The 16,216-nt window shown below is 39.6% G+C and overlaps 1 protein-coding gene across 2 annotated transcripts in view; it reads right to left on the reverse strand.

Annotated features, from left to right (window-relative positions):
• The window catches only part of ptgir (prostaglandin I2 receptor), a 30,766-nt gene extending 15,009 nt beyond the window's left edge, over positions 1-15,757 (reverse strand). The window contains exons 1-2 of one of the 2 annotated variants that reach the window (XM_085243484.1): positions 15,666-15,757; positions 10,836-11,870 (exon numbers count right to left, since the gene is read on the reverse strand). In XM_085243484.1, coding sequence (XP_085099610.1) covers positions 10,836-11,666 — 831 coding nt within the window. In that variant the 5' untranslated portion in view covers positions 11,667-11,870; positions 15,666-15,757. Of the gene's footprint in view, positions 1-10,835; positions 11,871-12,064; positions 12,274-15,665 lie in introns of those variants that run through there. The other variant, XM_085243483.1, reaches the window with a different exon arrangement.
• Positions 15,758-16,216: the final 459 nt, after the last annotated feature.

The following is a 16,216-nucleotide window of genomic DNA, read 5'->3' on the forward strand; positions in this document are numbered from 1 at the left end:
TATGCATTTTTTACATTTAAATTAGTTTGTTTCCAAAAACTTTCAACGTTCTGAAGACGCAACCATAAACGAAAGAATACATTACTTACATTAAGCCTGTCTTTTGAGCTACCATATTATAATTCTGTAAATCATAGACCTACTTTCTCGCCCTATATTTTGGATATTTTTTAGCACTACTAAATGAATGGATGCTGTCCACAATGAGGAGCGCGTGACATACAAAGAAGAATTCCAGGTCTTAACACGCACAGCAGGCCTTTATTTTGGGCTTTTCCAAACTGGTTCTAACAGCAAACCAAAGCCAAATAAATCCCTCACCGTCTTTAGTTGTTATATTTTTGGGATTAGCTTCATTATTATAGTAAAAACACTGCATTATAAACCTCATTAAAATAAAAGCGCAGCATATTAGCAACAATATTGCAACACTATTCTGGTTAAACACAGCCAAGAGAGTTACACCTGCATCGCTATGTGGTTTTCACCCCCTGTATGGTGCAGTTTTAAAGGTTATCAAAGCGGTTTGCATAATTCATTTATCCTGCTAATGCGAGCTCCAAATAACCACAAAGCACTTCCTTTATGAAGTCTGTAAGTGACTATTGCTAAGTGCTGTGTTTGAATGTTTATTTGGATCTTTGATTACATTTATAACTGGCATCCTGATCAGAACAGCTGTGATTCAGCATGATTCCTTGTCATTGTCCATCTCTTAGTTTTTCCCACTGAGCTGCTGGGACCAAGAATCTACGTGCCAGGCTGTGTGCTGGGTGTGTGTCAGCTGGGGATCAGCAGCATAGCAGCATCAAAGGAAACCTCTCAAACAGAAGATAATAACAAGGATTGAAGTCTGGATTACGGCACTATCGAAGCACACAGAACAGACTCTAACGCAAAGCTAACTGTTACACAACTGCGAGACAGATTAACCAAATGAGACATAATGTACACAAAGAGTGAGAAGTGAAGCCAGCTAGTTGATTCCTTATGTTTTCAGTCTTTATTCCCAGATAACAGGCTCGCGCTCGCACACACACACACACACACACACACACACACACACACACACACACACACACACACACACACACACACACACACACACACACACACACACACACACACATGTTATTCATTAACTATCGCTTAATAGCTGTTGAATAAAAGTTTTGAATGATTCTGTTTCGGTTTCTAGTTCTGTTCTGTGTAGAAGAAACATGACAGGAAGAAGAAAGTTAGATATTTTATATCACAGCTTTTTAAACTACATGCATTCATTTCAGTTTGAGTGTTACAGAAAAAAAAAAACACAATTAAAAAAGTACCTCGCCATGTCACTTGTGCACAATTTTTATCAACAGCAACTTGTCTGTAATTTAAAAAAAAAACAGTTCCTCTACTTAGGAAGTTAAGTCTCATTTCCATCAGTGAGGGTCACACATCTAAAACTATACAAATACACCCTATGTGGACTGGCTATTTGCCGACATAATGTATTTTTAGGATTTTGCAGGACTCTCTGGGAGAAGATGAGAGCAGAGGAAACTTCCCATCATATTCTCAAGTTCGCTGCAGAAGTAAACATTAGCCAGGGTGCAGTGACCCCCAAAATTTCAAACCACCAACTCGTCACTACTGTCTGGTTGCAATTATGTTGTTTCGTTTGTTTAGTCCCTGTTGTCTACATACTCTGTCTTAGATGTGTTTGAAGGCAGAAGTTAATCCACGCACAGCTGAAATGCATTTTGGAAAGAATCATAAAGAGGATTCATTGATGTGTCCCCCCCACCCCTCATCCATCAGTTCCACCCACAAACATTTTTTTAATTTACTGATATCCTAGATCAATGACTTCATTGTAATTCTATAACTTTATGAGATGTGTGGAAAGTACAGATGCTGACGTATCCTGTCTCCGTGTTGAATAGTTAGAACAATGCTCTGATTTCATTAATAGAAGAAGAAACCTTCAGTCGCTCCTTTGTGATAAGGTACCACTACAGCAGGTTAACATGTTTGGGTTAGCAGAGCTCTGCACCAGTTTCTCCAGCTGGAAGCAAACCAGCAAGCTTCCACATGTTGCGCAAACATGTTAACCACTGCACTAATGAGCCAGCAGTTTCTGTAACAGGAAATTTGTATTACATTTTTCACTGTGACACTAGCAAAATTATTTTGCTTTCTCATGGAGATTTTCTTTTCTCTTTAAAAGACTTCAAAAGACTTCCTCATGACCCAAGCTGAGGGCACACCTGAGCACATAAAATACACACATTAATAGGATTTACTGAGATGAGAAAGGTCTTTACAAGAAATATCAGTAACCTGGTTAGTCATACATGATTCTTACTCAGCTGGACGATTAAATTAAAAGCAGGTTATGTGAGAGTCAGTCAGTTGTAGACTGTTGACCGAACTGTTAACAGTTTTTACAGTTCACAAAGTTTTTTTCTTCCTTCCTCTTTTGGGGCCCCTCCAGCAGGCAGCGTGGCCAACTCAGGGATCACCCGAAGCAGTCATTTAGTTGGCCACGCTAAAAACCAGCCTCGCTATGATAATGGTTTTTAACTGCAGCAAGGGTTTCACCACATTATTGAACTCGAGTGTCAACTGCTTCCCTTTTCAAGTGTCCTTCAGCACATCAACAGATGCTCTGCCTATTCTGCCATTGTTATCGTCTGTTTGATATGAGGGTGTTGTATTTCACTGCTGTGCCATTGTGCCAGGTCGCTTATCTCCTAATGCTGCAAACAAGGCGGAGTATAAAACAAGAATCCTATTGTTCTCTGGAGCTGCTAACATAAGGAGACTAGACTTAGCTGTGTTTACTTAAGCTAATTATCAATTGTAAAACACAGATAAGTGGTTGTGTTTTGATAAGTGGATATGAAAATGGATTTGAATTAACTCTGGATGCCAGGGCGGAGATTTGTGTCTCCACCTGCATATAAAACCAGGGGTTTTTGCTTGTTAGGTGAACGTGTAAACCACTACACTGTGGAGCCATTATGAAAAAGTCACACCTCTGTTTTTCAAATCAAAAATACATTTTTAATTACACAATGTATGCCTGGGGGAAATGTGATTACTGTATGTACCAACATATCATTTTATATCATTTGTTCTATATAAACTTTTTCCTCGTCTTGTGACTTTCCTCACAATCTGAAGCGACTACACAAGCCCTAAGGTTGAGAAACTCTAAACTTGGGTGTGGAGCACATTTCACACAACAGCGTGTGAACAATGACACTGTTGACAGAAAGGCAAATAACTGTGCACACACGTGGCAAAAAAAAAAAAAGCTACCCAACTACCAAGAGCTCTCAAAGTGAATGTATATGCAGCAAATGGCTAACTGAAAAAAGGGGTGCTGGTACTTTCTCTTGTATGCACACAGGCACACCAAAGCATGACACCTTGCATCTGTTTGGACCAAATGCCTATGTTCCCGATAGGGATTGGCAAGTGAAAAAGAACTGAATCCTTCCTAGAGTTGCTGATCTTTTGCTTTAATTGTCAAGGCCTCAGCCACATAGGTTTAGTGACCATGCACAGTAAGATCAGTAGGAAGAAAATTTATCAACAAATGTATATGCAATACTAACAGCCTAAACACATATAGAATCATACAGTGGATCACTGGTTCCTCTACAAGACATTTTACTGTATCTACCATAAATAATAGCAAATAATTCTTGCTGGGTAATCCAGCTGTGAGTGCAACTGGTTGCCTGCCTCTCTGTATTGGCCTTGGTTAGACTGACCTGTCCAGGGTGTACTCCCACTTCTCGCCCTGTGGTAGGTGGGATAGACTCCAGCTGTATTACCATCAATTATCTTTAAAAAAATTCTGCAGAATTAAGGGGCCTGTAACCTCAAGCATTAGCCAGAGTGCAGCGGTAGTGTGAAACTGTTACATTTCATAATGTCTTGTCCTTCCAGTTTTACCACTGAAGTATTCAATATGTAACTGCAGAGAAATGTGTGGTAGACAATCTGGCTGGAAGTAGAGAGATCATTCAAAGGACAGAGAAAAAAAAGTGCCATATACAGGAAATAAATGACGCGCAAAAGCGCAACAATCACTGTTTTGACGTTTAGATTTGAGACAAAAAATGACTTGTATAGAAGAGTCTCTCATAGCCACAAATCCACAGTGAATTATCAGCCAGACTCAAGACAGCTGTTTTCAGCACAAAAGAAGATCCTCTGAGAGTCACCTAGCCTGCACCAAACAGCAGACCAAAAATGTCAGAAACTAGATGGTAAACAGAACATATAGCAGCTAAAGGAACAGATTTATTTTTACTTCAGGAGTTGGTCACGGGGATACAACTGAGGGACGCATTCAGAAACACAACATTAAATAAGTGCTTAGGCTGCTTCACACTTGTTGGATGTGCAAATAAGCAGCTATAGTTATGGCTCACATTCTCAGAGTTGAAAGTCACAAAAAAGACTGTTAAAAAAGTATCTACTAAAGGTATTCATTAACAGTGCCAAAGCATTTCGAGCTCAATCAAGCATGCAAGGTTCAGTTAAGCACATAATCATCATCAGTCACAAACAATTTTTCATTCGGGGAACCAAAAACACATGAACAGATGATGACTGCTGCAGCTGCCCCCATCTGCTCCACATCTGTCTTTAGCCTCTTCCATTCATTCTATTCCTCAGCCATTAAAGACCTCTTCCACAGCTGCTCACCTCCTATTGTACTGTAGCCCAAAGCCATGTTCTCCAGCTCCCACACTTAACTGGCACATCAAAAGGTTTCTTCAGGAGATTCGTTGGCATCATATGTTGTCCGATTTCAGAATGAGTTCAAAGGTAAGGCAAACAGGATAAAACTACAGGTAGTACAAAGAAAAGCAAGATCAACAAGCCTGCAGCCATCTGACTACTGAAATACAAATAAATGCGTGCACATGCATGCGCATTTGTAATGTGCACAAAATAAATGCTTATTTTATAGCAATTATTGTTTTTATTGAGTTACTTTTGAGTATGTTATGTATGTTAAAAATAAAACTGTTTGTGTAGAAATAGAAACAAACATTGATTAAATTGTTTTACATATTTTTTCTTGTGGGTGGTTAAACTTTAACAATGTTTCCATTCTGTAATCAGAAAAAGCCTTAAGTGTACAACATAGAGCGTGTTTACCAGCAGCAAAAAGAAGATGCCCCAGTGCCCACTTTTACAAAAGCAATCCAAAGTAATTAATTACACATTTTACTCTGATGAAGCAATTACAATTACTTGACTCAATATAGTTTCAACAAGACAACTAATAATCTCTCAAGGAAACTCCCCAACACTGTATAGATGTTTGCATGTGTGTATCTGCTTATAGGCACAAAGGAAAGGAATCCTCTTTGTTCTTTTCACAAAGTCAGCTGCTGATTGCAAAGCATCATCTTTCCTTTTAGAGACAACACTAAACCTCACAACAGGGTTAAAATACCACAGAAACAAAAAAGGTTCTTATTTTCAACTCTGTCATAGCATAAGTACTTTTACACATGTAAGTACGACGCCCATGCTGCGTGGACTGTGCTTCTAACAACAACCTAAACACATGCAAAGGTAATGGTATCCTATGCTAATGTCACACAGAGTGCTTTCCATTCTAGTTTATGCTTCCTCCTGTCCTCGCTCCTACGTGGTGTGGAAACAGTTTTCCCATAGAGAAGATGGGGAGCGAGAAGGGTCGTGCAGGAGGTTTTAACAAGAAAACACAAGTGCATTGCTTATAGAGGTGGCACAGTGGTTAGCCCGGTTGCCTCACAGCAAGAACGACCTGAGTTCAAGTCTGCCATCTATTTTTTCTATGTGGGGTTTGCATGTTCACCTGGTGTTTGTGTGAGATCTTTCTGGATGCTTAGCTCTTGTTCTTTCTCCAGCTAGTCGCTCAAGTTGGTAGTTTAGTAGAATTAAAGAATTCAACTGAGATTCCCAACTTTTGGTTTAATTTTAGACAACCTCTGGAAGGCATTTTAACTTCAATCTTCTGGATCTGTCTGGATTTGGGAAATTCCCCTCTTCATCCACACTAATTTTCTCAATCTGGATCCAGTTGGATGCAAATAGGAGTGGCCCTGAAAAAAACACCAAAAGCCTGTTATTCTGCATATTTTCAATGGCATTCAGGCTTTGGCTATGACTGGGCATGTTAATGCATGTAAGAACTCCAGGCGGTTTGGAAACTATTGTTATAATATTTAGTTGTACGCTTGTTTAAGTCCTGCAGGGGAACAACGAACATGCATCTAAATGTTCTTGAACTAAAAGCAGAATATCCTGTGAAATTTGTCTTCATAACATTTTGTTAACTAATACCTCAATCTTTCTTAAATCTATGACCTGACAAATAGTTTACCAATGAAATTTTTGTGTCTTTTAACAGAAGAACTGTGTGCTGCATACTGTTCCACATAGCATTTTGAAAACTTCACTCTGTGTGATTTCTCTTGTCCAGGCCTGTCAAACAATCCAGATTTATGAAGCGCTGTGATGATTCTTGGAGGAATGATGCCCTGTAAATGTGTTAAAGCTGCCTGCTGTTCATCATCTTCCCAGCAATCAGCCCTCTTGCCCAGTTAGCTCACAGCTATTGGAAGCAAGTTGATATTTCCATTTTTCTTTTTTTCAAATCACAGAACAAACTGTGCTCCTGTCAGATTTGTATATCACTAGCCCCAGCAGAGTGAAAGAGAGACAGGGTTCAACAGGAGTTATATGAAGTCCAAAGACTTAACATTAAAGTAATTGAGGCGCTTAAATCAACGGTAACATGACGTATCTACTGTGAGAAGAATCAAAAAGAAAAAGGTTCATTTTTTAAACAAAATAAAAATGGAAATTTTATTTTTATTTGCTATTTCACTGCTACTGCCACTAAGCAGTGTTTAATCTTTGGTCTACATTTGACAAATGTGCAAAGGAGATGCCAAACTTTATACTGCGGCTGTGGGCGACTAGTCGACTAGATGTTTAAACGTTGCTTGTCTTGATGGTCCATACTAGAAATAATATTTGGGTAAAAGTATTATTCTCTGTGAATGGAAGATGTACACAAGCACGGGGGAAAGTAAACAAACGATAGCAGCGCTGTTTTGCAGTACTCAGATATTAAAAAATGAGCAGCTTATACGTCGGCTTTGTCAGAATAAACTGGAATTTAACCACGCAGCCAAAGCAATGTGTAACCGCATAATGATGCTAGCAGAAACCGAGGTTCTTGCTGCTAGCACTGTTAAAGCTCGCCAAACACTGTAATTTAATCATTGTGTGTGCTAATCTGATACACGACGCACATTTCAGCTACATTTAAAACATGTTTGGTTATCAAGAAACTTGACTCATATTTCATGGAGCTCATTGGACAATGGTTAACTTTGTCCATTGAAAGTGTGCTCATTGTAAATGTTTTCTGATGCTTTTCCTTCTTTTAGACTAGCAAATTATTTTGGATCCCTACGTCATATATCAGAACGCTGATGGTTTGAAAACGATTAAAACAAATAACTTTATTATTTAAATAACTGAAAAGAAGGAAACAACATTCACAGGGTGACATTTACTGTCATTCAATTTCCAACTTCCCAGCCTCTAGCCTTCCACCTTACTTAGACGGCCGTATGGTGGGTAAAACTACTCAGAAGATCAATGACTGAAGAATTAGTATGACCTCATTCGAGCTGTTATTTATTTTTTTTAGATACAAATAATATTTTCAAAAGCAGCTAGCTGGAATTTATCATGGATTTTTTTTGCACTCCCTAACCACACACACAGGAATCAATACAGATCTGATGATTGAGATGGGCATATGGCATCTGCCCTAATGGAAACCTTTTATGAATAAGTTAAAACATTAGTGATTAAATCGAGCCCATGCTGCTGCTGATACAGTTGCTCACTTAAAAAAACCCCTAAAAAACAGGAAAAACCAAAAGCCTGCCATTTGTTTTTCATTATTCACAAATGGGATAATTGGGAAAATTTCTAGCGAAAACAACTTTATTGAGCCAGGTATTGACCAGATGGGTCGCTTCAGGAGTTCCCATAGTGACACTATGAAGGGCATCGATTTGTAGACTGGAGGAAACAGCTTTTAAAATAGAGATTACAATAGGTTAAATACTCACATGATTCTTATTGAGCTGTCAATTAATGCTTATAAACTTCAATGGCAGTATGCAACAGTCATTTTACTGTTAATTCAGCAGTATCAACTTGCATAATCCTGAGAGAACGCTTTAAAACCTTTCCAGCAGCAGGAGATGATTTTTGTTTTTCATAGCTGTATTTTTAAACATTTTACAACCAACAGAGAGCATACTGGCAATAAATTTGACAATAAATCTGTAACAATGTGTCAGTGTCTGCCTGAGATTAGCTCTAATTGGATAACTGAACCTAATAGTTTCCAGCTGTCTGCATCAATTGCACGGTATTAAAAGTGTGAGTGGGAGGTAATAGATAACATTAAGATCAGGGTCATAGTTTGACAAACTTGCTAAATAATGCTTATGCGAGCCAGGCAACAGTAAACTAGACATACATTGCCTTTCCTTCTTTGTCTCATAGATCGTGTTTTACCACCTCTCTGTCTGCAACACTAATAGTTAATCTTGCCGTACTCAGAACCAGACCTCAGAAAAATGCAGAGAAAACACCGCTTCATTTATTAGTGTCCAAAAGCCATTCAGCGGATGCAAGATTGTGAAATGTGATCTGTAAATACAAAGTCCACACACATTATTTATACCTGTGAGCCAAAGACCATTGAAAATAATGAATGTGTCGTGATACGATAAATATTGATATTCCCTGCCAAACTTAAATTTAAAAATGTAAGTGTTCATTTTCCAGTGCCTGCTTTTCATCTCACCTACATCAACCCAAGTGGAGTGCAGAGCCACAGAAGAAAACCTAATTCTTTAAAGTATATTCAGTTCCTCAAAAGTGATCTGAGACAACAAACACTAACCGGAAACACATGCTCAATGTTTTTATTTCTTCTTTTTTCTTTTTGCACATTGTTGTTGTAGAAGTGCAAGAATTAATGACCAAATGAAGACCGTATACCTCTTAAGTGAAGCAGAGAAATTGAGAATAAAAATTACACTTGAACTCTACATTGTTTTCATTGCAATGAACAGATTCAGACTTCTCTGCCCACATCTGCTGTGCCTCAGGCAAACCGACCATTATTAATCATGAGCCTACATCTGTCTGGAAGCTCTGACACGACAATCAAAACCACAATGTGAACAACCATACATGCACACACGTCTGCTGAGACGCTGCTGCAACATTGTCTTTCATCATATACACAACGGATATCAAGCTCATAATTTAAGCACGTTGATAGCAAAACTTAACGTTAGGCTAAATTTGACTTTTTCGAAAACAAAGCTCAATTACAGAAATACATAGGAAAGCTCAAAAGTAAAACAATTTTCTATTTTTAACTTTGAAACTGAAACACAAACTGTCTGCATGACTTCTTAAAAGGAGGACCGTGTGCTTGCAAGCGGTGAAGTTGGAGTTTCCTGGAATCTTACTCAGAGTGTGAACGAGTATGTATCGTCATCCCTGTCACTCTTAACCATAACTCAGGGCAAGTACAATCACATGGACCCTAGGTTAGTCAAAGCTTTAGGGCAAATGTTACCACAAACCACCACGAAGCAGATGGTGAGTAGACGGTGAATAGCACAAGCGTGACAAAATGCATTTTCAGCTTCCTGTAAACTAATTTATCATGAAACCGTCTGTTTAAGAATTTAAAAAAGGCTAATATACATATGACAGCACATGAATGCCTTTATAACACGATTCACACATCCTCTGTGAAAGGCAGGGCCGGACCAGTCTGCCAGGGTTGTCAGGTTGTAGGCACACTCCTCTTAAACAGAGGCAGATACCGAGCTGTGAAGAAAAATGCATAACACAAACACACAAGCAGCGACAGTGTGCTTTGTGTGGCAAAGGCTGCCATTAGGGACACACCTTTCATTAGCAAAGCACAACCGTTAAGGAGACTTCAACAGGGCAGACAAACACATACCACAACTTACAAAAACATCAACCGTCGCCATGCCACCAAAAGCTTGCTATGTCCATAATAATTACAGAAGGGGGGAAAGGAATTCACTTTATTAGATGCACACAAAGTTAGGAAACCCTGAGGCTAAAATGACCTTACTCCTGTAAACTTTGCCTGCCACCAAACAGCACCTACTGAGCACCTACCACCTACCAACACTGAGGTGCCAAAATCTCCAGTTCCTTAAATTGGCACTTGAGGATCAAAAAGTGAGTCCAACCTCAGACTACAATGCAGAATGCCTGGACTTTTGCAGACATAAGCATTTTTGCAGCCTGACACACTTCACCCTCTTGGCTGAATGTTTTCACTTCCTGCACCAAAAAAGGAACAAAGCAAAGACCACAACGCTAAAATTGAGCCTTAAAAAGCACTCACCAATGCATGAAGTCAGGTGGCTCCATCCATCCTTATTTACAGATTACATCAGACTTATCTATCATCGCTGCAGATTGTGCACAAAAACATCCACTACAGGCCAGTAATGATGATAACAATAACTAAACCTTCTTTAACTTTCCCCTTTTTGTCTGTAAACTGCTGTAACCTCTTTTCATTTCACTGGGGAGCTGTGGTCATGTTTCAGCAAACTGCATAAAAGCAATCAGTGTGTCACCTCTCCTTCAAATGTGACTGTGTAGTAAAACTAAAAGGAAAAACAACATAATATCAGTAGCTTGCACAGAGGGAAGGTCAAATATAGACTCACAGTGAGAGGCAGTGAGCAGACCACAAAGATGACAGTGATGAGCGCCAGCAGCACCAGGTGATCCATCTCCTCTTCTCCCTGGCCAAACCAGGCCAGGCTCAGCCTCCTCTTTCTGCCCGTTGACCCGACCGAGCCACGGCGCAGTTTATGGCTCTTGTGCATCTTGCAAAGGGTGATAATCACGGAACCGTTGCACACGAACACTGCAAAGATCAGCAGTGCCGTGAGGGAGGAGTAGGACAGAGAGAAAGCCAAAACCAAGTTGGCCTGTTCATCCTCAGTCGCATCCATGTCAATGAAGCACCATGTCCCAGGGCAGTACTGCCTGAATTTACCATAACTAACGAACGGCAGTAGGCAGAAGGCCACAGAAAATAGGTAGATAAAGAGAAGGGTAAATTTAGCAAAGTTGCGGCGGATGTGTACAGAGTAGAAGTAAGGGTGGCTGATGGCCAGGCAGCGTTCCACAGCCATGGCGCACAGGATGAGCGTGGGTGCAAGGCCGAAGAAACTCATGGCAAAGCCGAAGAGGTTACACAGTCCTTTACCGCCCAGGTCTGTAAGGGACATATTACGGGCATAACAGATGAATACAGGTGGGCTTAGAAGGGAGGTGCCCAGAAGATCTGTGAGAGCCAGGCCGGTTACCAAGATGCAGAACACAGAGGACCTGGAGCGATGCTCCTTCTGATGCACTCCCAGGATAAACAGAGCCAGGAGGTTTCCGACAACACCAAGCAGAAACATGATGATACTTGTGGCCGGTTTGCCATCACGGCCCACAATGCAGGTATGGTTACATGGTTCATTTGAAACAATGCTATTGTTCATCTTGTTGAGAAGAAAATAATAACCCCCTCAGTGTGGAATTAATAAGGAATTCCCAGACATCAATAGAAAATCTTGTCCTCTTGACAGCAACATTTGGCAAGACGTAAGACAGAGGAGACGTGTGGTGAGACTCATAATCCTGTTTTGAATCAAAATATCAGAAGCCTCCTCTGGTTGTTTCTTGTAGACAGTTTTCAAATCTTTCTGTGGACCAAAAACAAACAAAGAAAACAACGAATACATATCTTTAGTTCTCATAAACATAAAGCTATAATCTATGGGAAACCCTAACCACGTTTTCACAAAATACAAAACAGCCACACTTTTCTGATTCTTCTTACGTCATCACATTGAAACGCTTAAAATATATCAAATTTTACTAAGAAATACTGACTCACCTTTTACTGGATCTGACAGAAAGCCCCCAACACATAAAAAGTACTTGAAAGTTATTTCTTCCCCTTTCGGTAAATCATTAAAGGTAGCACGAGTCTGCTCTGGTGTGCTGGGTTTAAATGTACCGCTGCTGGAAGTGTCGGAAAAACAGAATGAATCCACGGACGGAGAGGAGGACTGCTGGCGCGGCGCTTCTCCTTCAAACTTTATCTCTCTGTTGTCGTTGTGCCTCCTAACCGGTTTCGGATCGATGCAGTCTAGGCTATAGTCCCTCCCACTGCACTTGTGACTCAGGTGACATCTTGAGCAACAGGACACTTTAGAGCCGATGCAAAACCGTATTTAAATCCAATAGAATTTCGGTGCTTTCTAGTGACTATTAACCCTTCCCGTTCTAAGATGGTGTAGATTTCAAGATAGTGTGCATTTGCACCGAAATATTTAGTGATTGATATATCATAAATCAGTAATAAAGATGGGGGTACAACTTAACTTATCCATTGTGAACCATTTAAATAATACCTGGAGTCTAGGCTGCAGTGAGCTAAAGTAAACTTAACTGTGGTTGGTCTATATATAAGAAATAGGAACAAGATACTGACAGCATATGTATTTGTGGACCACGCTCCCACACACACACACACACACACACACACACACACACACACACACACACACACACACACACACACACACACTTAGATTGACACACAGACTTCGTCTTGATGTGAGCTAAGAACAAAATGTTTAATCAGTCTTTTGTGTAAGTATTTGGTTTGGCAGAGTCTGACATTCATTTTTATGAAGGTGCTTTGAATAGCCTCAATCTCTGCTTGCTTACATTTCATGCAGCCTTTAGCACAAGTCCAGCGATGCAGAGAGAGAGCCAGTGCACACTGGCTGAGCATTTTGTGATGGGTGCAGCCTCAGCCCTTCCACACTGGTTCATGCTTAATTTGTGAAAGCTGTAGTTTCTGTTTTATTTGTACAGTCTGTAAAATACTGATTAGGAGAGGGCGGGGGGTAAATACAGAGGTTAATCCTTCAAGTGTGTTTGCTCTGGAAACAGTGCTTCACTTTGATTTGTCCATGTCATGTTGGCCACGTATTACTACATGTATTGTTTCTTACATGACGCCTATACACACAAAAACATATAAAAGGGTTTACACAGTCATATGTTATCATTATATCTTCCTTAACTGGCCATTCTCTTGACTGATGTATGTGCAGGCTGCGCTTGGATTCCACTGAGGAGAAATGATCGGAGAGCAATACATTTAACACTAGACGCTGTTATTTCATTTTGCCACACTGTTTTCATCAGCAAATCAAAGGAAAATAGCTGGGATGAGATGTTTGCTGAAAAACATAAAAACCCTCATCCCTCATGTGCTATTACTTTAGTCCTTAATGGTTTGTTTCAGTGACACCTACAAAGGATACTAACAATAGAGTCATCACAAACAATAGCCATGAATACAAATTGCAACATAGTAATTACATTTCACTGCTCACTTTCCTCTCAGAGTAATCCTATTCACGCTTGCTTCCTGTTGCTGTTTCTGTAGCTGACCAGTCATATTCATAACAGCAAAGTGCCAAGCTTCAATTATGGATAGAGTAATGCAGATCAGATTTCTCCTTGTGTTATACTTTGTTGAGTTTTGCAGAGTTACACAGCTAATACAGACATGCAGTTTCAGCCTTCTCAGTTTCACTTCATCTCTCCAGCATTCAAGCACTCCCTCCCTCCCTCCCTCCCTCACAAAGTTTACTGTTAACTACCAACTTGAGATCTGGATAGCACTTGAGTTGTTTACAGTTGCTTTGCCCATAAAGCAAACCAGGCTAGCAACTTTAAATAAACAACACACAAAGAAGCTAAAAACAAATGCAGACATACTTGCAAACATTCCTCAAACCATCAGATGAGTTTGTGAACATAGCAACTGAGGCGCCAAGATCATAACACTTGGTAAATTTAAACAACTGCTTATTTAGATACATAAGCAGTTTATAATAGCTTTAGCAAAGCTTTGGTTTACAATCAAAGCTGTAGGTGTTTGCTTGTATGATCTTAATTAATGACTAGATGGATCTGGCAACTACAGTTCAGATGAAATATGTACTCAAAATAAGAAATAATGGATGGCAAAATACTGGAAAAATGAAGAATGCTGTATGATGGACAGATTAGTGAGAGGACTGTAGGTGGGTGATTGGTAGATGAATAGATAAGTAGAGTAGGGAATGATATTTTGGATAATAAATGAGTGAGTGGGTGAATGGATAGATAACTGGTAGACAGAATGGATACTAGAAGGCTGATAATGATTATGAGTGGGAGAACAGCTGGATGAAATGATTAGATGTGTAATGACAGGAAGAATTATGGACAGCTGGATGGACAAACAGATTATTAACACTGATTGACAGGAGACCTTGGGATCAAACCACCAAGACCTCGGAGTCTGTTTGATTTGAATTTGCAATCCAGAATTTTTGAATTCCCAGTGGTAATTTTCAACTGGAACATGCCCTCAAGTCGGATTTGCAACTTGGAAAGTCGAAGCGGCCCCACTAACCTTGACTTAACAGTCTAAGGTTCTGGCAGTGCATGTAAATATTAGTAGAACTATAACAACTACTGTTGTGTATTTTTGACTAGTTAAATAAGCCATATGTAGTGCACTGAGCAGACTCCATCCATTACGGTGACACAGCAGTGTTTTTAAATGTAACCCCTAAAAAATTGTGCTGCATTGCCACTGATGAGTGAATGGCTCGAATTTTCCAAGAAGAAAAGCAAATCCTGTTTCTACTTGCTTTTCCAACTAACCTTTGACTGTCATCTGACGCAAGTATTGGTGCATCACCAGCAAGTGGTGGACCCGAAGAAAGACGAGTGCTATGTAAGTCTTTGCAAGTGAACACTCACAAAACTCTGGAAACTGATAAATTAAGCCAATCTGGCTGCTTGAGGTTAGCGCCAAAAACTGAGTAATTCCACAGAGTTTTACGTTAAAATGCCCCAAATTGTTCTGAATCTATGGTTAGCTTAACCCCTCATAGCAAGAGTGAGGAGGGCTAACATTTTATATAATTTATCCACCTGGCTGCTGGAGCTAGAGATGTTGCATTGACTAATAGGTGTCCTGACACAGGTAGATGGAACTAGTACCTCCACTTCTGCATCTTTCTGCTGTTTTTATGCTGTTAGAGGTTATAGGGACCTGGAATGGTCCCTGACTGTGCGCATAGTCCAAATTAAAAATGGAAGTAAAAAAAGATGGACTATGAAACAGATGTGCGAACCCCACGATTGCATTTTTCTTGACTTGGCTGCTTGGCAAGTTTAAAAATACAAGAAACACTCCTATTTAGAAATGGTGTGCCATTAAGTGAAGTATCAAAATATATTGCTTACATTGGTCTGTGAATTGTTAAAAAAAAAAAAGGCTGCTATGAAAACAAAGTCTAGCTAAATGTTGCTTGAACAGTATTTTTCCTTTTCTTTTCTAAAGAGAATAATAGCCTATGAGCCAGCTGTTTTTAAGTACAGTAGAGGCAGTGAGTGGACATGAATATAAATCTTCTTACCTGATGAGCATCTTTTTACTTTCAGTTGAATGTCAAAGCAGTTTTCCTGTAAAACATATGACGCATCTCACATCAGCTTGTGCTTTGTTTTCTGCTCAGAAAATGCCATTTCAGATTTAGGACAAAGGAATTTACTGATGTGAAAATTCATTTTCAGGAAGAGAGCGTGAAAAAAACAAACCTCATGTTTCCCTACAGAGTGGCTGAATAATGACATTACTTTGTCTTCACCAGAATTACGAAACATGTGAAGTTCAAAGGTGTTTGAACTTGGTTGTTTTCATCTTTCTTTGTCTTCCTAATTGGAAGCAGATGTTAGCGGTAAAAGATCTGAGTTTAAAGTGGAGGTCAAATCAGATCTCAAGAGATCTTGGAAAAGCTCCCAAAGCTGAATTAGATTATGAAAAAGGTCATATTTAGCATATGGATGAATGCTGCGCACTTGTGTCTGTTGACATGTTTCAAAGGGCCAAGTAAGAGTAGATTAAAAAAAATGCAATAGATGGGGAAAAAAAGAAAAGATTTCTGTGCCTACACAGATTTTCCATATT

This window comes from Mchenga conophoros, linkage group LG14, assembly GCF_057382185.1.
Source record: "Mchenga conophoros isolate Kocher_MC1m ecotype Shallow Benthic linkage group LG14, M_conophoros_male_GT1.1, whole genome shotgun sequence".
Lineage (NCBI taxonomy): Eukaryota > Metazoa > Chordata > Actinopteri > Cichliformes > Cichlidae > Mchenga > Mchenga conophoros.